This window comes from Chroicocephalus ridibundus, chromosome 1, assembly GCF_963924245.1.
Source record: "Chroicocephalus ridibundus chromosome 1, bChrRid1.1, whole genome shotgun sequence".
Taxonomy (NCBI): Eukaryota; Metazoa; Chordata; class Aves; order Charadriiformes; family Laridae; genus Chroicocephalus; species Chroicocephalus ridibundus.
The window spans coordinates 104,348,993-104,375,300 of record NC_086284.1 but is presented as its reverse complement, the minus strand read 5'-3'; the positions used below and the strand labels follow the sequence as shown (position 1 = coordinate 104,375,300).

Sequence of the window (26,308 nt, the reverse complement as noted above, 5' to 3'; positions counted from 1 at the left end):
TATCTCTGCATCCTTATGAAATGTATTCTAAATTTAGACTGTTCATTACACACCTTAGCAAAGCAGCAGCTGGCAACCCTTGAGAGTGTGGAAACGCTATTTTAAGAGTCTGTTGTGTTAATGTACTCGAGATCCCACCTACAATATGCTAAGAGACATTGTTCTAAATATACATTGATGCCAAAAGCAGGTATTTAATAAAGATATGGAAGACCCTAACACTAAGCCAAGGCGAAAAATGGTTACTTAACACACACTTTTAAAATGTGTTACCTACGTCTGTTCCATCGCAGGAACACGCGCTTTAATCCAGATTATTTGTAGTCAATTCTGCCTTTGAGTTCAGGGACATAATGGTGGGATTGGTTTTTGGGTTCCTTCTTCAGCAGGTATTTTTCCTATAGTAGCTAGAAAAGAGGGATAGTTACGGAATTTGCATGCTTTCCTTAAGATAAGCAATCATTTCTTATTTTGACTTGCTTACGTATATACATTTTACTTTCGTTACACATAGTAGCAAGATATATAGGAGACAGGTGCTTGGAATCTACCTAAACGAGCCTCAGAAGGAACTCAGCTGGTGAATCTACTTAGGGAACTCGCTCTGAACCACAGCTAGCAGACCTCTGTGTTTAGCCAAGGAACATATTTAAAGCTACAGGTGGTGCTTGAGGCCAGCAAACCTGGTTCTTTCCAAAGGTAGATCCAAAACAGTTATTTCATAATATAATGGAACAAATACAAAAGTCCACTTAGAAACTACCTCCAGGTTGATAAACCTATTCAGTCTTGTTGCGTGAAACGGGGCCAAGCGGTTTTGGCAGAAGATAAACCCCCTTGCGTTCTAACACTCCTCACCGAGGTGGGAGGCTAGGTGCGGCTAGGTTTAAATTCTGAGTGATGCCCAATTCAGCACTATCAGTCCAATCGCGTTTAATATGTATTAAACTATTACGATTTGGATACACTAATAGTGGACTGCACCTTCAGTCTAGTCGTGCTCCTGAACTAGCACGGCCTCTCTCAAGTTTTGGTCGCGTTCAGTGAGAAAGAGAAACGGCTAGCTACTTAAACAGTGCAGTTTATTTAAACAACAGATATACAGGTTCTTTAGGATTGCCGGTGATAAATACACTGTCTGCAAAGCACGTGCAAATAAAGATATTGCTAAGTATACAAACGCGCGACAAAATTATAAACGATACAGCCTGGCTATAAATGTAGGGTAGAGATTCTCTAGAGAAATTTCTAAGTCCCCGAGAAAGCGCTCGGTGTAATCGAAGTCTTACCCAAAGGCGTCCCTATGGGGGGGAAGAAAGGCTCCGCCCGTCGACTGATCCCGGAAATCAGCGGTGGAATTCTTCGCGATGGTGTCTTCCCTGACATTCCCTCTCTCTTGGGCTATTTTTATATTATTTTTTTATCTTCAAAGTGGAGTTTGAGTGACTTTAGTCATATGTACTTTTATTATGATTAATGTATTCAAGGAGGAGTGTTCACACCTCGGGGGCGGATAGCCTCCGGGATGGAGGTGTGTTTTGGTACATTGTGGTGAGCAAAGTTCGCACAAAAGGACAGCATTTCATCAACATTTGACGAAATGTTGGCTCGGGTAGCGTGTAGGCCGCTTATCAGTTCCGTAGTACCATCTCGTCCCCATATCTGCTATTCGTCACAAGGGAAGGCCATGGAACAAGCGCGTTCCGTTCCATCCCTCGTGTAGTTTCACAAACAACCTTGTACAGGGAATCACAGATGTTGCATTCTTCATGTGCTGGCTGCGGCTGTATTCTACCTCAGAAGCCTCTCGATTTTATGACTTTCCTTAATGTGTGAACAATGCTGTATTTTTGTATTCTTGGCCAATTTAGTAATTATTCCACAAGTCTTCCACCTCTAACATGCCAGTAATTTGGATAGGGAAGCATCAGAAAAACATGCAAGTTTATCTTTGCACCTTTGTGTCTTGCTGCTACTTTGTTAGAATACAGATGTAAAAGATTATGCTGTCTTGTCTCAATACAGTCTCAATCTTTGGTTAAAGAAATTGAATACATGTTCATCTCAAAAAAAAAAAAGTCTACAGAAATCTTTATGGGCTTCTGTCCCTGCTCCCATAGCTGTCCTTAACAGAAAAGGAAAACCACATGTTAAAGAAAAAATACATATGTATCTGGGAAAAGCATTACATCTGAAAAGGTAGGTCTATCAAGCCCTCAGCTGTTAACATTACCAACAAAAACTCTGTATATAATGAGAAACATCAACCAACCTTCAACTGAAGGGCAGAGTGTTCTCTGGTTCTCTTCAGACATCCAGGATGAAGTCTACTATGTCACTTCCCTAACAAGTTTTTGGACATTGGTAAGAAACTGCCTCAAAAGTTACGCTGGAGTAATTTGATTAGAAGGATTAGTGCTTTTAACAATTCCTTTGGCAGGTATGCAAATAACAAAATGTTTTAGTTACCCAAACATGAAAGAATAGAAGACTCATCACTACAGGTTAAACTTGAATACTACTTCAAAACAAAGCAGCAATTAGAGAAGAAGAGAAGGGGGGGGGGGGGGGGAAGAATCTTTTATGAGAGAAACAGCACCTACCAATGGGGGAGAACAGTGGGAAATTCATTCTAGGTTTTTGTAGAAAACTTGAAGCAGTAAAATTAAGTAGTGCTAGGTAACAAAAAAGACCTTTTCAAAATTATTCTTCCTTTAGACTACAACTGCTTGCTTTTATTTAAAAAAAAAATACTTTGGACACTTAAACTACATAAGAAACACTGATAATTGATTAAATACACAAAAGACCAAAGACAAATAACTGAAGTAACTGCATTGAACAACAAAATAGTGACAAGTGTTCTTAATCAGCATTTTTATTCATTGCTCAAATACACACCAAGCTCTGCTTAAAGGTGTGCTGCTACCAGCCTTCTTTACTTTCCTCCCCTTGAAGCTGTAATACATACGATCTTCAATACTGCATGGAAAGCCATTTTACCTAGTGCTTTTAAAGCCTTCTTTCACATTACATTTTAGCCCCAAGGTCGCAAAAAAAAAAGAGAAACAACCAATAAACCACCCTATACACTTTCTGTGCCATTCCCATCTCTGAGCGCAGGTCAAGCAAAGGCTGTGGAGATGAGAAAAATGACAGGTTGCTCCTTCAGACATCACAGGTGTCTTTTTATTGGTTTAGGAAAAAGAAGCACACCCAGTTCAGTAGATACTGAGTAGCAGGGAAGTAAGGAGATAAATGCTTTACTGTCAGAGATAACAATTTAAATAAATATTTACATTTAAACCAAAAATCTACAGAAATTTGATTTTAAAAAATCCATTTCTTTCTGGCATATCCTTTCAGCAGAAAAGAAAGGAACTCCTTATCTATGGTGAGGGCCCATAGTCAGCATTGTTCCACTGCAGCATGAGCCAACAATGTCTTTCAGTTCTTTGCACAGCTTTTTCAATGCTCCCACAGATTCCAGAGGATTACAAGCACAAATTTCACACAGATCATTCTCCTGTGGTTAAACTTCATGCATGTAAATTCTTTCAGGCTTTATTGTGAAGAGAAGCTATACTTGATTCAACCGTAGTCAGTCGTGTCTCCAGAGCCTTTAATATAGTTTCTGTCTGTGAAGTAAACAGGGAAAGATACCTGGTTATAAACAGAACTTGCCAATACAAAAAGCAAGCGTACATGTGAGTGCTCAAATTCGATCTTGCATCACCAATCCTATTTGATTCTACTCCTGCTACTTTCATAGTGTGAAAGTTCACTCAACTCTAACATTAACTCTCCGTACTCTCAAATCTATAATTGTCTTCAATATTGGTGTCAGCTCCACACGTTCAGCTTTTGCTAGACAAGCATCAGCTTTGAGAGCTGACTTCACTGACAGTGTTGCTCCCAACTGATTGCTACCTGCAATCAGAAGTTTTCAATAGAGAAAAATGTCAACTTTGTATTGAAATACTACATAATAAAGTTACAGAAAAAAAGCATTGTCAGTTTACATGAAAGACAGAAGAGACACGACTAAAAGTTGAGTGAAAGTCTGCAGAAATGCATCAGAACTAGAAATGAAATTTCTAATTACAAACATAGATAAGAATCTAAAGCTGTGCTTCATAAAGTGTGAATTACCATTAAAATTGAAGGAAAAGTTACTGAAAATCTGGCATAACACAAAATATTAATAGCATGAAGTATTACAGCATATGCTAAAACCCACAGAATTGATTTGGATTAAATAAGCTGTTTTGTAGAAAATATTTAAGGATATTAAGATTTCATAAAGGTGATTTAAACAAAGAATGGTATAAGATTAAATCTTACCCTTTTTAGCAACTCTTCCAAGACAGCTCGACTTTCAAGAGTTAAAGGTTCCTCATCAGTAAGAGCTTGCTTTTCTGAGGATCCTAGAATGTAACTGATACGCTACAGTTTAGATCATGCACTTTCCTCTCTGAAGGCAAAAAAACAAATGTAGGACTCATCCATTGTTCTGAATGATTACAATTAATAAGCTAGCAAAGTGGAAGCATGATTCCAGCAACAATTAAAATACCTATATTTGGTAATCTTGTAAACAAACTGTACAGTGGAATGAAAACAATTTTAAGCACAGAACTACCAAGACACCACTGCTTTATGAAAGTTAGAACTCCAAGAGACAGTCGGGAATTCCGGTGCTACAGGATACGATGAAAAATTATGTAGACATTGAGAATACTGTAGCACAAGCTGGGAGAGCCAGTAATCAGCATTACTGGCCAAGAAAATGCCATTTTGTCACCATGTTAGTGTTTCACAGAATTTTACTGACATGGAAAAATCAAAGTATCATAGCTGTGGAAAGAGGAAAAAAAACCTGTCCAGTTTAGGAAGGTGAACATCCACATAGATACAGCAATATAAACTATAACTTAAAAAAACCAGAAACATTCAACCTATCCCAGATAGAAATAAAGGTAACCTATCTCTGTTTACTAGGGTAATGTTTGGATAAAAGCACTCTGGTGTGGAGACTTAATTAAGGATATAGTTATTGAAGAGTATTTTAAGACCACTTTTAAGTGCTATAAACCAGTTAAAACCAATACAATAGCACATCTTCACTTTCTAGACAGGTTTTAACTGTAAGACAGTTAAGTGAGTGCCTCAAGCACACATCAGTTTTAAGATCTGCTTTTGCCTACCTTAGCAAGGAAAAAGCAGACTTGACCAGTACAGGTCAGACCTCAACTACAGATCTGCTTAAGCTCCTTTCCCCATCTTCTCTGCTGACATTTATTTCTAATATCATACAAACACGCCTATTTGGTAGTACCAATGACCACAGGCTCATTTTGTCTGAAGCAGAGCACATACTTAGCCTCTTCTGATCAAACATGAAGGAACCCACCCATCTACCTAGTGTTATTATTTTCTTGGGTGGTATGCAGTTTCACATACAAAATTCAGCCCTTTTCTTTTTTCTACGATTTGTCTAACATCACACAGATGATGTTCCTCACGCTTCAGCGCTATGATCCTAACAGCAGTAATAGAGAAAACCACTCCAGAACAAAGCAGCAGTAACAGCTACCTTTAGGCGTGCCACAAACATTAAGAGCATCCCTCAGTAAGATGTATGGTGGGTAAAGTATAGCTATCAGGCTTATCAATAAAAATCCTGCCTTTACCTTTCAATTGAGTCAACATTGAAACAGAACAAATCCCTCTTGTAGTCAAGATGCTTTGGGGTGCATCTATAGATGTTGCCGAGTGTCACTGAGCAGCCAGAGCAGGATAATGTTTCAACCATGCTGTAAGTAAAACATGTAACATTTATTTAGGAGAAACCAAGAAGCAGCACCTCTCCACACCCCTATTCTAAAAAAAAAAAAAAAAGAGTAATCCACTATGATTTTTTTTATTTTTCGAGTATTCACTCCTGCCGTACATACTGTAATTACGAGCACTCATTTTTTCAGCCTGCATTCCCAGCGGCTCCTCAGGCCGGCTGACCCCAGCAAGACTAACACACAATAAGCATTTTGCACACACTGCCCGTTAAGAAGCGTTGCGGACCCAGGCTCCCCGGCCCTGCCCGGGGGAACAGGGGCCGCCAGCACCTGACGCGACGTTTATCCGGCTTTTCCTCAGCGCCTTCCCCGCGGCCACTCGGCAGAGGGAGGGCAGGGCGCAGGAGGGGACACCCCCACACACACCCTCGGGGGCAGAAGAGGGGCGCCGGGGCCGGGCCTCACCATCCGCACTCTCCCGGCCGCTTGGAGAGCTTCCGCTCCGGGTCCACCGAGACGTTGTCGGCCGCACCTGCGGAGAACAGGGGAGGGAAATGACCAACGGCGGCCGGGCGGGACGGTGCAGGGCGGGACGTGAGGGGCCGGGACTCACTGCGCAGCAGGATGCAGCCCCCCTCCTCGTCGTTGGTCACCCAGCTCAGCGTGTCGCCCACCGGCCGCTTGCAGCCGCCGCAGAGGAACACCATGGGCAGCAGGTCTCCGTTCTCCGCCGCCTGCTGCTGCTGCTGCTGTTGTTGTTGTTGTTGTTGCGCCTGCTGTTGCTGCTCTGCCGGCTGCTGCTCTGCCGGCTGCTGCTCTACCCGCTCCTGCTCTGCCGGGGGCTGCTCTGCCCGCTCCTGCTCTGCCGGCTGCTGCTCTACCCGTTGCTGCTCTACCCGCTCCTGCTCTGCCGGCTGCTGCTCTGCCGGCGCCCGCCCGCCGGCGCCTGCCTCCAGCAGCAACAGGGAGGAATCCAGCTCCGCCACCAGGCCCGGCGGCGAGGGCGGGAACGGGCTGCCCGCCATTGCCTTCAAACCGCCGGAAGCGGAAGCGATACCGACCCGCTGACCGCCGGGGCAGGAGGGGATGTGAAGGGGGGGGGGGGGGGGCGGGAAATACTGCGCGTGGCCCCGCCCGCCGCGGGGCCTGAGGCACCGCCCCCCAGCCGTTAACGGACGTTAACGGCCGGTGTTGCCCCGTCGCCGTGGCCGGCGGAGGCTTGTTCTTGCCGCCCTCAGCGACGTCTCGGGGGGTGCTCGAGGGCTGCCAGCGGTGGGGAGGCAGGGGAGAGATGGCGGTACGCGTTTTGGAAGCTGCCTTGAACCGAGCTGGCGCTTTTTGTGCTGCGTTTATGTACCTTGCTGCTCGGCCGTGCGTCTCGCCAGGCCCGCCTTCCCTCCCTGAGGCACGGGCCGGCGCCTGAGCGAGCAGCCCTGGCCTCCCCGGCTCCGACGTAAGCCCTGGGCTTCAGGGATGCAGTCAAAACTCATCCGACAGACGCGCCCGAGGGTCTGTTTCACGTTTAGCGTGAGCAGTTTGAGTTCTGCGCACCCCAGTGAAGCATGTACGAGTGTGTTTGCTTAGGCACAAGGCTGCTGTGGGCCAAACGCCTTCCACTGGTCTGCCTTCCTCCTGATGGGAGCCTGCCGTCCCATCCATTGCCTTCGGGGTGGAGGGAGTGAAGAAGTAGCAAAGCAAAATGCATGTTATTCCAATATGGCCGTTATTTATGAAGTGTGGCCACGGTTTATGAAGTCTGGTCTTGCTTACGTTTTTACATCAAGAGAAATTCAGAAATGTCTTTAAGGCCAGCTGTTTTCAGCAGCTCCAGAGAGCGCTGTGTTCCTGCAAGTTTCTAAGAGGGAAGGGTTTGTGACCCAGCTGGCCCTTGTCCAGCCCGTTCTTGGGTCACTTGACATCCATCTCAGTTTAAAACACACTGAGGAATAACACAATTGCCCACCAGGAAGCAAGGATTACATTTTAAGGGCTGCAGTTTCGTATCTCTCAGACATAAATATTCATTGCTGCTAGATGTTTTTTAGTACCAAGGCAGTCCTTGAGCTGCAGGACCCCAGAGTGATTTACATAGGCATCAGTTATGCAATCTCTTTCTGAGGGCGCTGAAGTACAATGAGAAAAAGTATTTGATTGGAGTTCTGAGCTGGTTTAAAATGCACTACTGAAATGGCTAACAGAACAAACTCCTCTGAGTATTTTTGGTCCTATGAATATTATTGGGATTATATAGATCCAATTCCAGTAGACGGAAGCAAGTTGAAGGTTAATAAATGTAAGTATTGTAGACTAGTAGGTGCTAATCTAGTACAGGAAAAATGTTGCATAGCTTGTCTCGCTGGCTTATTTTTTATTTTCCTTGCAATAGAGACCATGCCGGGTTATATGTGCGTGGTTTGTATGCATAGATGTCTGCCTTCCCAACTGACTATGCTCTAATAGCAATTTTTACTAATACTGAAACTCTTTGGTTTATCTTTCAGTATTTGAAGTTATAAGACTGCTGATACTAACTCTTATTTAGAATGACAGATTCTTTTTTAGCCTTTTGCTAAGTAGAAACCTAATGACTTGCAAATCTGTAGTTTGGAGTGTTAGTTACCTGCATGCTACTATCAGAAAAGTTGAATGAATGAGCAGACTTTTTCATAAGACTATCGTGTTGTTGTCTTGGCATGTAAGGCTTACATTACCACTGATAAACATTCAAAACCTTAGTAAAAGAAGAAGCGTATGTTTCCGCTAGCCAGGAACATCAAGCTGAACACATATTCTATTACCTTTCCTCCTTTGACTTAGTGCTACAGAACTGTAAGATAAAGTAATAATATACGTTATTGTCAGAATACTTTATTGCCATGGAAGCTGACTCTGCTGGATTTAGAAGTTTATTTTCAAGGTATATAATATGAAATAGCATTCACCAAATTCACCCTGTGACAGTTAATTCCATTTCATGCTTGGTTTTTGCACAATGAGATAGCGATGTCTTTTTATGATTACTTAAAGTGGCGAGTAATTTATTTTTTTTCTAATGTAGCTGCATTGGTTAGATTTTGATAAGATAAAATGACAAGCTATGTCATGAGGGATTAACTTAACTGAGCATAGTTGGATGGTTGATGAAGATCGAGGGAGAGCAGGTAGGCATGTTTGAGTCACTTAGGCTGTAGGCAGTGTTTGTCTTCGATTTTTGCAAAGTCTCTACATATGGTTTTATTCTCATTTGAGTGACAAAGCTGTGGGATTTACTGGTTGCTATTTAGTTTACTGAAGACAACTACGACTGTTCAGATAGGGTTTCAGAGACTAAAATTGCTTTCCCCAAGGTTATTATAGTGATCTGGTATGTAAGGAAAACGTGATAGTCTTTCTAAATATTTTCATGTCTGTCTAATTAACAATGCAAGAAACTGTCTTTCTAATATTGAAGATTGAACTGGACAATGCTAGGAGTTTCATGTCCTTCGCTTGCCTTAGGAGAGCAAGAATAAGAAAAGGGAGCAGAAACTCTTATTCTGCACCGCCTCTAGAAAAGCTTTTCTGTCCACTCTAATGAGCCTAGGGTTTATTGCCTCCAAGCTTAGAGAATCGTGCCTTAAAGTAAGGGTGTGAATCCTTCCATATATAAAATCTTGCTCCATGGCACTGTAGAACAACATTTGGTGCTGCTGGGATCAGGCACATTATGGTCAGCTTCTGCAATTCTCTTAATTTTAAAGTTAGGGCACATAATTACCCCCAAATTCCACCAAGGAAATCCCAAATGGCTGAGTTAAGCTAGCTGTAAGTCCCCAGCATGTGTCTGGCTTAGCAAAAAACAGAAATCAGGAATCTAACCTTTCCCCTTTTTTCTCATTAATAACATCTTTCTAACGTTTGGATTGCATAATACACAATAGAAGTGGAGTTTGTGTTAGAGCATTTCCCTCCGTGGCAATTTATAGGATATTTCTCTTTACCCAGCTGCCTGTTCTCTTGAAACTTGTAAAAATTGTGCTTTTGAGAGAAGATGCTCCCTTTCTGTTAGATTTAATTTAAATTTGTTGATAGTTTCATGGAGGAGATTACCACACGTGTGTCTGAGTGTTGATGGGTGATCTCATAAGCCTTATTTCCATTAAAAAAGCAGAGTAAACTGAACTGTTACTATTTTTTTCAGTTGTTCTCTGCTCCTAAAGAAGTAGAGGAGTCTGCCACCTTTCAGGTCTTTTATATTCTAAGGAGACAATTTATGCAATCATACTTTGTGTTTATGCATCTCATCTGCTACTACAGTAACTCCAACTTGATCTAGTTATAAAGGAGCGGAGCCTCAAAGATACGAATTATCTGCAAGTTTCTATGGTGGGTAGCTACATAATAGAGGAGGAACATTGTGAGTGAAGACCTTTACTGACAAAAAAGCTGCAGGGTGGGATCATGCCCTGTTGGACACCAAAGGAAATCACCTTTGGGTTCAGCTTTGTGAAGCAAATCCGCAAGAAACCAGGCTTCTGTATTTCAGCTGCTCAGCTCCCAGGCAAAGAAGAAAGAGAAAGATGCAAGCTTGGGATGTACTTTTTTTCCCCCCTCAGCAGGTTAATGTTAAGGCAATTTGAGTTCCCTGGGGCGGCTGTTTATGTAAGATATTTCTAGGCAGCTTGTCAAAATGGAGTTTTTCTCCATGATTTGTGTCTGTTAAAGAGCCCACATTGGCTGTACCAATTTCTAAACTAAAAGCGTTGGGTTTGGTTTTCTGATAGCCAGGGAAGTGAAACTGTTTTTCTTTTTTTTTTTTTTTTTTCTTATGCTTCCTATAAAAATAGACATTTTTCCATGTCAGCAGTCTAGCAGGAATGGAGACTGCGTCATCTTGGTACTTTTATTCTTCCTTCTCCAAATACCAGTGGGAGAACAGTGAGTTACAAGTTATAAAGAAAACACCAAGGGAAATAATTCCACAGTTGGTCAGTTTTTAGTTTGTTTTGAATAAAAGCACTAGTCAAGCAATGAATACACTTTGTAGGTTTTCCTGTCTTTACATAATATTTACATTCTTATACCTTCAAAAGCCACTGTTGGGATTATTGTCTTCATGTGCTTGGAACTATGTAGATGAAATAAGTTCAGCAAGTCCTTCCCCTTTGTGCTGCAGATGAAATGTGATGATTTCCCCTCAGATACCCCCAAACATTCCAAGTTTGTCAAAATGTAGGATACCTCCAGGATTACAATAACCACTGTATTGATGTTCCAGAAGACCTTTGCTGTTTGACTGCAATGGGACCTGAGCGTTTGTTTAGGTGCGCTGCTGAATCAGTCCAAATGAATCATATATTCATCATAACCCCTGGGATAGGATTATAGCTCCCTAATTCAATTTTGCCTGTTTTGTGGGGTTTTTTTATTAGTTTAATTTTTTTTTAATTTAATGTAAAACAGAGATCTGAATCTCTGCACCTTCTTTCCTCTGTTATGTGGCCTGTCCCTGAAGCATTGTGAGACCATGTTTGGCTCATGAAAATGAATCTAAATCCAGCTATAAAGTCATGGTCTTGCTTTCTATTAATAGCATTGTGCAGCTTTCTCAATTTTGTATGAAAATAATAAAAAGCTTAATTGGCCCGTGAACTAATAGGCTATTTAAAAACATATGCACACACACACAAAAGGTGACTGTAAAATTTAGCAATAGAAAGGCTTTTTATATATTGTTAAAATATGTTATCCCCATTGAAAAAAAAAACAAACCTAATTGCAGGATTTTAAAAACAGTCAAGAAGTTTCTGTTTATCCCTCAAGAGTTCAGACTCCCCATGAGACCTGAAGCAAATTTGATTAGCTTCAGTGAATCTATGAATGGTACTAAAGCTGCTTTTAAAGGATGAAACCAAAATATCTCTGATAGGGAATTCTCTAAATCCAAACTCTTCATTTCTGTGCCGATGGCTTTGAATGCTTCAAAACTTTGAGCTTTTCAAAATATCTCTGGACCGTGAGCTTGCTTTTTTTTTTTTTGTTTAGTTTTGGGGTTTTATTTTAACAGAAGTCCCCTCATTCTCCCTTGAGGAGTTGGGGTTGGCCAGTAGCACACAGTCATTTTTTCCCCTAATAAGTTTGGGAAGAGCAGGTCAGAATATTGGCCCTCACATGTTCATTTGCCATCCTTTGAATTAAAGCTCAGTAAAACTTTTTTAACAGAGGAAGAATAAAATAAGCTGACCCCTTCTCTGTAGCCCAGCCAAAATGCAGCTTTCTGATAACACTCTGGCTGGATCAGCTCTAGTTTTAGGTTTAAAAGGAGCTGGGATAATTCTTCCTAATCTCTTTGTGGCTCTGGTGACAACACGTTCTGAACTTTTTCACAAAGAAACACCTAATCAAATATATTGGATGTGTTTCAAAGAACACAATGTTTTCTGTCCTTTGAGATGGAAGATTTATTTTAACTTGGTCAATATTTGTCTCTGGAGTCAATGACCCTTCTTTTTCACCTCACTCTAAGTGAGTAGCCGGTTATGAATTCAGGGCATTTCTCAATTTGTGCCCTACAGAACACACAACATTTTCAAGGCTTTAATTGGGACATTCACCACAACCATGCTGATCCCAGGAAGGAGCATTTTTGAAGCAGTGACTGAATGTGCTACTGGGGTAGGAGCAGATTCATCCCATCTAACAGCGAGCCCATAACTGAGACAATAATTTGCGCGGCCCCCTAGCCTTCATTCATAAGAGAGCAACTCCCTTTTCTCCCCCAACCACCTTAGACTCTCATTAGCTCTGGTCACCCAGATCAGGGATCAGTTAATCTTTTTTTTTTTCTTTTATTAATTAAAAAAAAAAAAGTTTTCATCTGAACCAGGGATAACAGCAGTGGCAGGTTCTTAGGCTGTTTTAAACCAATTGTGAATCAATACTTTAGTACTAGGAATCCACTTACTTGTTCCTTAAAGAAACCACCTAGTCCTGATAAAGTAGACTGCATTTGGAACTGTTTTATGATGATTACAGAAGTGTTGCAGTTGAATAGGGGAAGGTTCACATTCTCTCCCACTGGACTGATGTGCTGTGAGGGTCACAGGCATGTTTCGACAAGCTTTCCCTGGTATTTATCTTGGTAGAAAATGCTTTCAAGGCTAGAATTCCCTCCCTAAAAGCCTCGTCTTAAGGATCATGGGTTGTTGTACTTTTTCCCCTAAGAGTGGGATTTGGCTGCGCACCGAGCAGTAACAGCTCAATTTTGAGTACCACAGTGCTTACTGCACTGTGATGTTGTAAAAGGAACCGTGTCCCCTGCAAAGAGATGAAACTGTGAAAACTATCCTAAGAGCTCAGTATTATCTTTTAAATATATGTACAGTACTAGTCCTGAGATTTTTTTTCCCAGCCTCTCCCCCAGCCCTGGCCAGGCACTGTTACAATAAACTGTTAGGAGGATCTTAAGAGTTTTAACAAATTGGCACTCAGATTCCTCTTTTAATTGAATTGACATAATTAAATTACACGCCTTTCTTAGAGATCATAAATTGTATTGCTGAGTTTTATATTTGCTGCGGTACCAGTGACAAGAACTACTGTGTTGTATCCACAGATTCTATTGTCATAGCCTTTTGGGTTGGGCTTGCTGCATTTGTGACGTTTCTTTTCCTTATTTTACTGTACATGTCCCGCTCTGGATCTACTCCAGTAAAGTAAGTACAACCAGAGATAACGTAAGTATAGATCAGTGTGATAAAATAATCTGCATGAAACATTCATTCACTGCTTCAAGTGATTCAGAGATGACACTTTTTATGTTGTTATTTGGTTTGAGTGTCTCTCAACCCACTGCTATTCACTGTTTGTATTAATCATCTGGATAAAAATAAATTCATAACTGATGAGGTTTGCAGATGACAGAAAGATGGGGGAACAGTAAACCATGAAGGCAGAGCAGTCTGGGCTGCTTGGTGTGTTGGCAAACAACATGCATTTTACTTATGCCAGATATCCAGGCTGCATACTATGGAAGTAAGAGTGTCTGTTTTACATACACAGTGGGAAAGTACCTCTTGTAAACCACACCTGAAAAGGAAATTGGAATCATGGTAGTAAAGCAGGTGAACACAAGCTCCCAAAGCAATTCTGTAAACCTTGATCAAATTGAGAGAAAAATTAGTGACAGCAGGAAGATAATAGCATGCGCGCCATTGCTTAGATCATCCCAAGAATGTTGTGCTTATGTTAAAATGCAGTCTTTAAAAAGGGTTTTAAAGAAATTGGGAAGAATCAGGAAAAAACTGATTTGTGTTCCAGAAACACATCCTACAGTGAGAGAAATCAACTCAAATCAATTAATTTCTCAAGGAGCAGTGGCTCGAAGATGACCCTTGTGAACTGTCTGCATCTTTTAGAACAATAGTGTCCAATTCAAGAAACCCACGATAACTATAAAATGGTAAAATACTGCACTAAAATGCAATGGCTGGAAGCTCACACAACACAAACTGAGATGTACCACATATTTTTATGTGAGGGTAATGATTCACTGGAACAATTTAGGGTAGACTATTAAATGGGTTGTGATTAATTCTTTTTTTACTTGATGACTGAACAGCTGAAAAGCATGCATTTGTATTCATCCAAAACTTACTGTGAGGAGCCTATGGTCTATCATTCTCTGGCCTTTTATGCAGAAGGTTAGTCAAATATCTCTCTTGCCTCAAATAAGTGTATGACTCAGTCCCTAAACAATTTTAAGTTCTTGTAGGTTAAATTAACTCAGTGAAATTGTTGATTTATAATTGGCTGAAGATCTGGTCAAATTTTCCTCTCTTTTTTTTGGTTTTGGTTTGTTTGGTTTTGTTTTGGTTTTAGTTTGTTTGTTTGTTTTGTTTTGCAAGTCCTGGCAGGATTATGACAATACCTTCCTTTACAAAGATGGCCCATATCTGTAAACGTCTGTCCTTCAGCATAGTAAGCCCACAGTAAAACTACAAACACACTTAGAGACTGAGTATTAATCAGTTGGAAATGTGGTTGTGAAATGACTTGAAACACCTGGCAACCATGGATGTGTACCATTCACAGTACTGGTCAGCTTAGGAGTGAGACAACATGGTCAAACTGGGTTTTCTGCTGGGGCAGAATCTCCTGGAATTAGCCTCGGGCCATTCCATTAGTGATTAAAGTTTACAGGTCTGATTCTGTCCCTCTCACCTGACTACTTAATTTGAATTTCACTAGAGTACTATTCAGAATTAGGGAGACAGAGTTGGGTTTGAGCTCATGGGTACCCTAGTAAAGCATAATAGCATCTTCAGGCTCAGAGTGTGTGCAGCATATCTCACTTTGCAGACAGAGATCTCAGAGCCCTATGTTCGTGTCTTCCAGACTGTTTTTTACAGCTGGGCTTGACAAAACAGGGAGACATCCTCCAGAGGCAGATAGATGGAACAGCTAGTCTATTCTAGTAGGATATTGCCACCTGTAACCTCCATGACTGAAAAGAGAGGCTACATAAATACCTCACTGTTGACAGGCATGACCCCAGTCTCCTAAAAGATTATAGAACCTGTCCTGTGAAAGTAGCTGTAGTGGATGTGCCTGATTGAGACGCAACGCCTGCTGACATGCAGCACCCATGTGTTGAATGGGAATGTAGTTTTAATGCCGCCTGTGATTTTGAACTTTGTTTGAGGACAGGTGTCTGTTTGCAGCTTTCTACATTTGGTTTACTTTGCTTGCTGCTAGTTTTTCTGGCAAACACGTTTTATGCAAACAAGGATGCGTTTGCCCACTGCACCTCCTAGTCTGATCAGGACCCAGAAAATTCAGCTCAGCAGATTAGGCAGAGGTTCAAGATTAGGTCACAAATGAGTAGAGGGAAATACGTATAGTATGGCAGCAAAAAAGAGCACTAATATTCTAATTTGTTGGCACCCTAAGGCCTCTGGCATGCTCACAAAAGGTAACAACAACAATAAAAAAGGCAACTTGCCCAAATAAACTACAAAGCAGGAGGCAAGCTAACAATACAAGAAACACATGGAAACGGACATAAAATTATAGGGTGACAGAGGCATGTTCCCATTAATTTACTGTTCCTAAAAAACTGGCAGGAAAAGTCTATATACGTGAAAATCTCAGAGTGTTTGGAAGATTTAAATAAAACTATTAATTTTTTTAAATTTTTCACTTTTGCGTCATGTTACTGAGTGAAATACCTGGCTTAGAAATATCCATATTTATCTCTAATATATTTATTTTTGTCCATCGAAAGAGCTGTTGTGAACAAGGCAAGTCTAGGAATGTTTTGTGGAGAGCCCATGACTCATTAATGGAAAGCAGTATTGGATGACATTTGCTTAGGCTTTGAAACCATTCTGTCTTACTATTTTTCTAGGCTTGAAATGTAATATAAGAAAAAAATTTTAGGTGTCTGAAGAGACTGTTCACGCTCCCCCAGAAAAACCCAAACTTGCCCTTTTGATTGGGTTCCATTTGTTTTTTAACCCCCACTCCAATTACACTTCTCTCAATTCCAGCAATAAAACGAAGTGTGGTGCCTGAAAGATCTTTCTGTTAACTTCCATCATCCTCCCCTGTCATCTTCCTTTTATGTAATCCTTCCATTACCCTTGGCATGACAGTAATCTAATTTCTGTATTGAAATCTCCTGTCTCTTTTCCCATGATAATTCTGATATATTCAGTTAACAAACGTACAGATACGTCACTGGTCAAGGCTGGAGAACTTTTACCTTCACTGTTTCTGTCCTCATCCATCTCTCTGTCAAGCCCAGGGGCATCCAGGGAAGCGTGTACTCTTCCAGCTTGCTCAACTGCCTGGTGACACAAGTGTGCTTTCAAGTCTGGTAGTTCATAAGAGTGTACCTTCTTGCTTCAGTTGACCATTGAGCAAACCCCCACCGCCATGTGTCAGCTGGATCTCTGGGTCCCTGAAGGTGACATTTTGGCCTCTTGTAACATGGAGTGATTATCTCTCTTCCAGCACTGTGTACATCAAGGCCTTCCTATTTTGTCGAGGGCATGCCATCTATCACAGTATAGTCTGCTGATTTTTACCTGCATATCCACACACAAAAGAAGTCAGCGTCTTCTGAAAGGCATATGCAACAACTAGATCTAGTTATGCCACAGCATAATCCTTAGACACTGAGAGGTCCTGGACCTGAATCCATGATCTGATTGCACCACGCTCTTTGCAATTCAAAGTAATTTGGTGCCAAGTCAGATGAGTGAGTGTGGGAGATGGGGGAGGGTTGGTGCTTGCAAGAGAGCTGCACAAAGAATCCATGTCCCAGTCCCTTTTGTCACCGTTACACTATCCCTACAGAAAGAAAGAAATAAAAAAAAGGTTTGGGGCATGGGACCAATTATTTCAAACGCATTAGCATGGCAAGGCAGTTGATTACCACACTGCTGTAATCAAGAGCCAGTATTAATATTTGCGTCAACTATGTTTCTTACCAGCCGAAATTATACAGAAAAATTAAGGTTAGAGGAAGGGGACACAGTTCCCAGCCAAGGCCGGAACTAAATGTGGTGAAAGGGGGCAGGGAAAGTTCCTTCGTGGACCTCTCCAAAGGACACCCCGGTTTCCTATGCATTTCACTGGAGACTGTGCATTCCTGACAGCCGTGATTGAGACCACTGTGGGCATCCAAAATCTCCTGGCTATCACCTTACTGCCACACAGTATAATGTAGAAAAAAAAATTGGGTACCCAGAGAGTTGGAAGACCTGCATGTCTCATCCTTTATCCACATCTCTTGCTGTCGTAGGCTCAATCAAAGGACTCTGGACTCCTTGGCAGCATGAGCCTTGCTGGCTTCAGACAGATTTCTTGCAATAAGAAACCAAATTCAGCATTTAGACACTTTTTTCCCCTGACTACCAGCAACTTTTACCCAACATTTCTGGGGCATATGGTGACATAGTTTGAGGATACTACTTGCCTGACAGAGATGTGTGAGTTGACTTGAAAACACTTGTTCTGTGGCCAGCTTTCTTCTCAATTCGCAGGTGAGAGTTTCCCTCATGGACAGACAGATAACCACTGGTTTGGTGGACAAACTGTACATTGTTCATGTGCTCTTTCAATTCTTTGTTCCATCCAGATCAATTGCAACAGCTGCTTCATTCCTGGAACTGGGGAACTAATTTGGATATTTGACAGCTCAGGGGGTTTGGTTCCTAGGACAGAAAAAAAAATCTATAGCAATACCGTAGATCTCACATGAGAGCAGATAGTCTTCAGAAGTTTGTTGGGGTTTTTTTTTTTGCTTACCTTCGAGTCTGTAATATTCATTAGTGAACAATATAACCACCGTGTATTACAATAACAAAAAAGTACCAGTACCTATTCCTATATACGAAGGCAATGAATCTGACACTGAAGGCACCATGTTCCTTCAGATGACAGTAAGTTGTGTCATAGCTCCATAGCTCTACCTGGGCATGCTACCTTGTCTTTGGGGAGAGGAAGTCCTTTTTAATACTATAGTAAGAAGATCCTCATGAGAGGCACTTCTCTGGCTAAGCAGACCACTCTCCTATTTTCTGCTTTCTTAAGGCAGCTGCTCCTGTTCTCTACTTTCTTCATCCCTCTCTTTCCTATCACAATAGACCGTTTCCTGGAATCAAGGTAATTTGTTAGTGTATAAACTCACTTAATATATACTCAACTGTGATCTCTATCTACTGTGTCTCACTAGCAGTAATCATATTTTCTCACACGCAGGCATGCTGAACTTCATAGCCAAGATTGGCTAAGAGCTCAGAAAGAACCTGGTTTCTCAATGCTACTGAAATCTCATGGCCGAGACTCTCGCAAGACCAGTATTTGAGGTCTACATGACTTGTCTGCATGGATTACAGCATCATTCCTTATATCAGAAGATGCTGAGACAGCAAAGTCTTTACAGCTGGCTTCCCATATACAGTGTTCCTGGGGATCTATCCCAGTTTCTCCCCAGTACGGTTTCTGAATTTAATCTCAAACAGCAGATAAAAAATCTTGCTATTCTCGAGCCTCTGGTTTCAAGGGATGAAGCTGTCTTTCACACCTCCATCATTAGGAGAACTTCCTCTTTTTATGTTGACAGAACCAACTCCCTTTGATGTAAGCAGGTGTCAGACCCACAGGAGCAGAGGCTGTGAACATGGTTAGCTATGAACTGTCAAAGCCTATTGTAAGACTTCAGTCACCAGAGCTCAAATTACAGTGTTTTTACAGGAAAGCATTCTCACTCCTGTCACCTAAAGAAACATGCTCCGTACCTTTTAGCAGGTAGCATGCCACTGGCGAGAGGCCTGGGATTGGTACCATACTTGGTAGGGTGGTGCTGAGGTTGTTCAGAGATAGCTGATCTCCAAGTGAAAACCAAAGGGCTGGGATTTCGTTTAGCACCAGCCACTGTATGAATGTATGTGTGAACTCAAGGCCAGGAATAGCGGTTGCTTACCAGCAGCCGGTGTCCTTCCAGAGCTCCCATGCACTGAGACTCTGCAGTTGAGAGAACACCATCTGCTGAACTTGAGGTCAGAACATGCCCTCTGCGTCTGCTGATCAAACATTCTCCAAGTCTGGTGCCAGCTGGCAAACATCCATCCTGGTGGGCTGTGCCGGGGACTGCACTGCTCAGGTGCTGGGAAGCGGGCTGTCTGTGTTAGCATTAAGGCACTCTCCGTTGCTTTCTGAAGTTCTTCCTAGTTCTTGCCCTTTCTCCTACAACCTGAAATGATGGGGCTTTTTGTTTTCAACCTGTTAAATGGTTTTAAACGGCACAAAAAGGCTTCCCTGTAATAGTGACAAGTGACAATCAAAAGAGTGAAATAACTCTTGAGCCATGCATTGAAGTAGTGTTCTGTCAACAACCGTATTATCAAATCCAACATTATCTCCTCAGAGGGTGCAGAATGCCCAGTCTGGCCAGTCCTGAGATTATGTCAGCTCACTCTCAAAGGACATAAACTAAACCACATGTAACCCATCTGTCTATAAAACCACACTGTCTGGAATTAGTTTTTCTGTCCTTTGAAATACTTTTTCAGTTGTATCTTATCTTAGCTTTAATTCCATGATTTTGCCTGGCGCTGAGGTCAGTTGCACTGCCTTACGGTGACCTGGCTTGACCAGTTCGCTCTCTTTGAATACTGGGACACTAGGGCTCTTCCAGCCTCCTCAAACTTCCCTGCTGTTCCAGGGATGGTTAACAATTAACAAGAGCCAGACGCAGTTCTCCTCAAACAGTTTCCAGGTCTCTGGGATGCAAGTTCTCCAGCAGATTTTAAAATATGGATAGCTAGCTCATGGTATTTAGCTACATAATGGACTGGAAAGAAAACATCCTGTTTTGGTAAGAGTATTTTTGCCTTGCTTCTGTCAAACAGAGAGAAGAGAGATCTCTTGAATGTGCCTACATCATAGCAAAGAAAACCCCCAAACCTGCCTGCCTCTGTCCTGTGGTGGGCCTGTGGCTGAGATTTTTGGGTTTTGTTTCATTTTTTTTTAATTACCATTAAGCAAAATTCCTGCTGTGTTAGTCTTGTCAGGCACAGATATTTTAAGCTTTCATTAGCAATTAATCAATATAAGTTTGAAGTTATAAAGTTGATAATTTCCTTCCTCCAAATAATTAAAAGTATTTTCCTTTTCATCCTATTTATCTTGGTTTTTATATTTTCTTACATTTGTATAGCCACTGAAACAAATGTGGGTTTTAGTCAAAGATGTCTTCTTTGGAAGCCATGGCTCCAGGACGTTAATAAGACTTTTCAAAATTATTCCATTTTCATTCTCAATTTTGGGTTACATTTTTCTTCCCAATGTAGTTTTCCTCCCCACCTTTGAAGCCCTGAGGATAATTGTAGTTGTCGGGATCCTGCATTTAGCCATATTGAATTGAACTTAGTGCTTCTAAGCCAGGACTCGCCAGCTATTTATTTTTTAAGGGTGAAGTTTGGGAAGCTGCTGGAAGGAAGGCTCAGGGAGGAGGAGGCAGGGTGCGCTCTGCTGTTCTTGTGTCATTGCCCCCTCCACCCCATCGCTAACTTGTTTTTTCCAACAGAACCATACACCTCTGTGCTGTTATTATTTGTACACTGGAAATTTCTTGCTACCCTAGTCCTACCCACTCCTTTTTAGTCTGTTCCATTTTCTTGCTCTGATCTGTACCACCCTTTAGAGCTGTGTCTTGCTTTTTCCCAACCCCAGTGCCAAGGAGTCTCCCCCAGATATCACACATCCCTCTTGTTCTTGCCCCCAGTGTGGCCGTGGCCCTTGTACACCCATTCACAGCCACACGAAGCTCATTATTCCCCTTCTCTTCCTCAGAAGTGGCTGTGACAGTTCCCGTCACCCTCAGTACAGAGCAAGTCGTAACAAAGTTTCTAGTTTCCTCTTTACAAATGCAGCTAAAGAACCACGCTTAAGGGCTGGAGTGAAGGTCCCGTCTTGAAGGGTAAGGGGGGAGTCACCAAATATCGCCCATAGCTCACCGTTTTGCTGTTGATCATACTCCATTTCTTGGTAAGGACGTGATTTTCATGGTGGATAAAGTCCAAAGCATCGCTCATGCTGGATTCAGTGTCTTTGTGTTAGAAGAACCAACTTCTATACTTTGTAAAAATTTGATAATGTACATCCTTATGAAACTGCTGCTATCTCTTTTCCAAACAGATGTCCCTGTTAACTGTACCTTTTTTTTTTTTTTCTCTCCACACATTACAGACAGGTGATTGTTGGGAACCAGGTAGAAGAAAGAAGTTCCAGCAGTGACCAGCCTCCCTGCAATGATCTCAGTAGCCCATACTCAGATGTAGTTGCTTCTGAAACATCTACCTCCTTTTCGGATGAAACTGGCATTCACGGAAGGATCTGAGCCTGAGTTAAAACTGAAACGGGTTAAACAAAACCGGCAGTTCAGTCCTCCTGACTGCAGAGAAAAGCTCAGTGCTGTGACTGCCTATTAAACACTGATACCACAAACCTGAATTAGTTCAGGAGAAGAAAAAGAAAAATGTCTTTCAACAAAGGCCAAACCTGAAAAGTCCTGGATGCATAAAAGGAAATCACAACGGCCGTATTTGAGCGACGTAGCTGGAGTTGCCTGCTAGAAGAGCAATTTAGAACCTGGTGATGATGCTGCCTGTAGAATTTCTCTTGCCTTGTTTACCTAAGGGTTCAGACCCAAAATTCCTCTCTATTACACAGCACAAAGGCTGTGCTGCCGGTTGAGCGATTCTCATTAAGACCCATTTGGCTGAGAGCAGATTTACTTCTCCGGCAGAAAGCCTATACCAGTTACACCCCGCATCCTGTGAAGAGTTCTGCCTTGCTCACCTGAGTGCACGCTGCGTCCTGTTATCCTCGGGGGGATCTGTGCAGCATCAGTTTTCACTGGGTTGTCTTGCTGTGAAAAAAAAGCAGCAGCCCATTGATCTTTCTTAACTGGCAGCATAACCAAAATTGTTTATAGATATTACGAGAGCCACAAGTCGTCTGTTTGTGACATCTCCACTTGGTTGTCTGCTGAAAAATAAGCAACAATGTCCAGTGCAACACCAGCAATAAAACTGCTTCTAGAGGGGTTACAACTTGTTTCACTAACTTAAAGCTTAGCAGTTCCCTCAAGGATAGAATATGCTTTTTATTTACTTTTCTATTGCAAAAAATATTTGAGTTATTTAAAATTTATTAAAACACTGTTTACCTAGAACAGCCTTTAAAACGCTAATGGCAGCACTAGCTCGAGTGAGTGTCTTACAGAATTGAGTCATTAGTTTTACCAGCTGCCCAGAAATACAGTTTTTCTACCAATAACCAATTGCTTTTTGCTTTCGTTTTGAAATGGTAGGTGGAAAAGAAACTGTTAACATTGAACAGTCTTGAAATGGTACCTGCCAGTTACCTAGGCACTAGAAAAAAAAAAGAGAAGTGTGTTTATCGTATTTTGTATCACAGGAAAATGCTGGCAAAACCACAAAAGCAACATCGCATTTCCGCACGAGTTGCCTTCTTTCAGCTGGGGCTGACGAATAGTGTAGCAGAAGCTACAGCCCTCCTTGAGGGTCACAGAAGCTTTTCGGTGAGGTGGGTTAAACTCAGCTGGAGCAGAGTCGGAAGGGCTACTCACACTCCCTCGCTTTTGGTGGCCTCTGCTCTCTCCACCTCCTCACCTGTGGAGCTCCACCAAACCCAGGCAGAACCAGGTAAAAGCCCATGAGAGGGTGAAGAACCCTTAGAGCTCCAGTAAGCACGAAGCTGGGACTGCGGAGTCGGGCCAAGGAAGGCAGCGAGGGCTGGAATAGATGTAAGAGCGCAGAGCTGGTTGGTGGGCTGAGGACAACACAACATTCATTTGAAACTTCAGGAGAAGCTTAGAAATTCCACGTCCCCAAGCAGGCGGCAAAAACTCCTACAGTGAAGCACTGCCAGAGCAGCCTTATGCTGCACACGGGGAGCGTGGGCTGTGATGTTGCCAGCGCGTGGGTGGGTTGGGCTGTGTTAAAAAAGCCTTAAACACACGAGACAGACCAAACCACCGGGCATATGTTTGTATTGTCGTTGTTTTTTTGAATCTCCAAATTTTTTAATCTTCGAGATAAACACTTCTGCAGTTTGCTTTTTTGACTACTACTGGTGTTGGGCTTGGAAACCTGTCAAGGCGTAAAGTCTGTTGAGTCAGACTGAGTCACGGGCAGATGGAGAAAACAAGGAAAGGCTGCAGGAACTGACGGTGCAACGCAGACAGACATATATCAGAGAACCAAAGATTTCCACCAGTCAATTCCGATGGCTGCAACAGCCTTCCCCTCCCCTCAGGTAGCCCGACCTTTTGCTAGAGCTGAGGTAGTTCTCACAGGAGACATGAACCACTTGTCGGCACCAGCTCTCCTGCTGCAAATTGGGAGTTACCTTTAACCCCACTGCAATCACACTGTATCATCAAAGGCTGTCGGAAGAGGACCTGGCCATCCAGACCCATTTTCCTCCTCAAGGATGCAGCAACTGCACTTTGATCATTCCTGCCACGTGTGTCTAATCTGAGCTAGAACATCTCTCCTGCCGGCGCCATCTGCTCCAGTGTCCTCCTCCCTGACTTGTGGCATACTTTTTTCACCTTGTTTTACAAGAACTGCTTCTCTACAAATGGATTCCAAGGGGATTTCCGGAACAGGTGAATACTCCCATTCTGGTGTTCTTTCATTAGTTGCACTGGAAGTAATGACTCAAAGTACATGACCACTGGAGAGACTTCCCCCCCCCCGCCCACCCTTTTAAATTACCTGGAAGGCATTGAGTATGAAGTATATAAACAGTAATAAATAATATGCAAAATGCAAGCCTATCTTATAGCACCTAACTTGGGAGGAGGGAAGAGGGGGGAGAGACATGCATTTCATTCTGTGACATTTCCATACGTACCCATCCCAAGGCCCTTCCAGCACTTTGCTCTCCCTGGTGAGCACTTTATTTCCCCTTCCCCAGAGTCCTCCGTTAGCAGAGGCCTTCCCTGTGTGGCCTGCAGCATTGCATCAACAAAGTGGGACCCAAATCACCTCATGCTGCTGCTTCGAAGACATAGTTGACTTCTCTAAAAATGTTACCCCAAACCACACCCGCCCCCCCCGAAAGCCACTGCGTTCTGCCCAGTTGCTCATGCTGCGTGACATCCTCTCCTGCCACCGTGGCAGATGTCCAGATCCTGAGGAGTCCCACCTGCAACTCAAACTGTACGTGGTCTGTGCACCAGGTACAACAGGAAGCAATATGTTCTTCTGGGCTGTTAACTGCACTGAATTTTTGTGGATTTTGAGTAAAAGGCTTCCAAGGCCTGTCCTGGCAATGGCTTTGGCCGGGGCAGCCCAGACCGCTGGCCGGCTGCAGCTGGAGCACACTGGAGCTTCATCCACACAGTTCTCATCACCACAGCATCAAAGCAAGTAACTTGCATTAAGTTGTAGAAACTCCTCGTTTTAAAACATCGGGCCATATCTGGGGCAAGTTTTCCATTTCCAAATGCGCTCCACAATTTATTTTAATCAAGCTTAATTTCTTCAGATAATGACTCTCCATCTATGTAATTTATTAAAACGCGTCTTGAACACGTTGGCGGTAATTCACACATACAGATCATTCAACTGCTAACCGTCTATGGCTTTTAAAGACGCTTGACCATTATTTCTAGGAGGACTTCATAATTATCTTTTAATTGCCACATTACTGGAATATATTGAAGCTCAGAGGCAGTGAGAGATTAAGCCTTATTTTTAAACATTCCCACAGGCACAGCTACAGTCTCTTTACCGATAAACACATAGAAGCTATGTATCTTTTTACGTGACAGGCTAGTAGCTTTAAATCGTCAGTTCATTTGCATTATTTTTCTGTTTCCAAAACTACCATTTAAAAAAAAAGGAAAATAAATGTGTATGAACAATCCTCTCCTCCAACCTTGAGTAGTTTGATAATAGCAGTAGTGGCGATACTAAATGTTGCAAGCTGGGGAGAAAGTACTCACTCCTGGGCCTTTCTGAATACTTCAGGCCGTCAGAAAATCATCACTTGAGTATGGACCCCTGGCGTGGATTCATGCGCAAGTGGTCAGGAATTAGAAGCAGTACTGTAAGGAAAGCGCACCAACACGCGCGACTGGCCCCAGCCGTAGCCGTGGTCTCCTGACAGTACTTTCCACTCCTATAGCACCGTGCATCTCATTAGCTGAAGCCCGCTGTAGGCTTGAAAGTTATCTTCCCTATCTTACCAGTGACAAAACTGCGGTCAGGAATCACTACTTCCATCCAGAGGGAAATACCAAGGTCTGCAAACAGCTGTTCAAGCGCAAGTAATTTAGCAACACCTGCCTGCATCTGCTGTACCTACCTCTAGAATCAGATCTCACTCCAGAATCGGCCTTCCAACTGGCTGAGCTTCAACACATGAATTCTGCTCCCGCAGGTGCCACCGTTACACAATTTTTTATTTTTTTTTTTAAGCAAACTTGGCCAAAGGGCATGTGAAAGGCTATTTCAATGCAGGCAAGTGCACACCCAAAAACGTTCTGGGCTTGCAACTTGTCGGAGACTGTTGTAACAACAGGGCTGTGGTGTTTTGGTTTTGGGTTTTGTGAATTTATTGAGGGCTGGGAAGGGCTGCGCTACGCCACACGCCATATTGTGGTGGGCTGGCCCTGGGTGGCTGCCACGTGCCTACCCAGCCGCTCTCATCCCCCCTCAGCAGGAGCGCAGGGCAGGGAAAGGGGAGGAAAAAGCTGGTGGGGCAGGATTAAGATAGGGAGATCGCTTGCCAGTTACCATCAAGGGCAAACCAGACTCAACTTGTGGAAAATTAATTTAATTTATTGCCAATTAAGAAAGATTTGGGTAGAGAAAGTGTTTCTGCATTACTGGCCTTAGTTGGTTGAATGGTCTCACCTCATTTCTTTAATTCTCTCAGGAAAATAATACTATAAACCACTGTTAGATGTGCTCCGTCCCTCAAGA

At 42.6% G+C, this 26,308-nt stretch overlaps 2 protein-coding genes across 5 annotated transcripts; one reads left to right on the top strand and one right to left on the bottom strand.

The window, feature by feature from the left end:
- Positions 1-369: 369 nt before the first annotated feature.
- On the bottom strand, positions 370-6,846 carry MIS18A (MIS18 kinetochore protein A). Of its 2 annotated transcripts, none has more exons than XM_063346700.1 (6): positions 6,409-6,846; positions 6,261-6,327; positions 5,694-5,816; positions 4,345-4,438; positions 1,290-3,638; positions 370-407 (listed from the first exon to the last, which is right to left on the bottom strand). In XM_063346700.1, the coding sequence occupies exons 1-5, from the start codon at positions 6,818-6,820 to the stop codon at positions 3,558-3,560; spliced, it is 777 nt and encodes a 258-aa protein (XP_063202770.1). In that variant the 5' UTR covers positions 6,821-6,846; the 3' UTR covers positions 370-407; positions 1,290-3,557. The 2 variants fall into 2 exon arrangements, with proteins under 2 accessions (XP_063202770.1, XP_063202776.1); XM_063346706.1 differs by having other exon boundaries at positions 4,345-4,427.
- Positions 6,847-7,824: 978 nt separating this feature from the next.
- MRAP (melanocortin 2 receptor accessory protein) lies at positions 7,825-25,419 on the top strand. 3 transcript variants are annotated; one of them, XR_010072557.1, is made up of 3 exons: positions 7,825-8,088; positions 13,390-13,489; positions 21,534-25,419. XR_010072557.1 is itself a non-coding variant. In XM_063346715.1 (3 exons), the coding sequence occupies exons 1-3, from the start codon at positions 7,983-7,985 to the stop codon at positions 18,646-18,648; spliced, it is 312 nt and encodes a 103-aa protein (XP_063202785.1). In that variant the 5' UTR covers positions 7,825-7,982; the 3' UTR covers positions 18,649-18,769. The 3 variants fall into 3 exon arrangements, 1 of the variants encoding a protein (XP_063202785.1); XM_063346715.1 differs by lacking the exon at positions 21,534-25,419 and adding an exon at positions 18,543-18,769; XR_010072558.1 differs by lacking the exon at positions 7,825-8,088 and adding an exon at positions 12,345-12,449.
- The last annotated feature ends 889 nt before the right edge of the window (positions 25,420-26,308 follow it).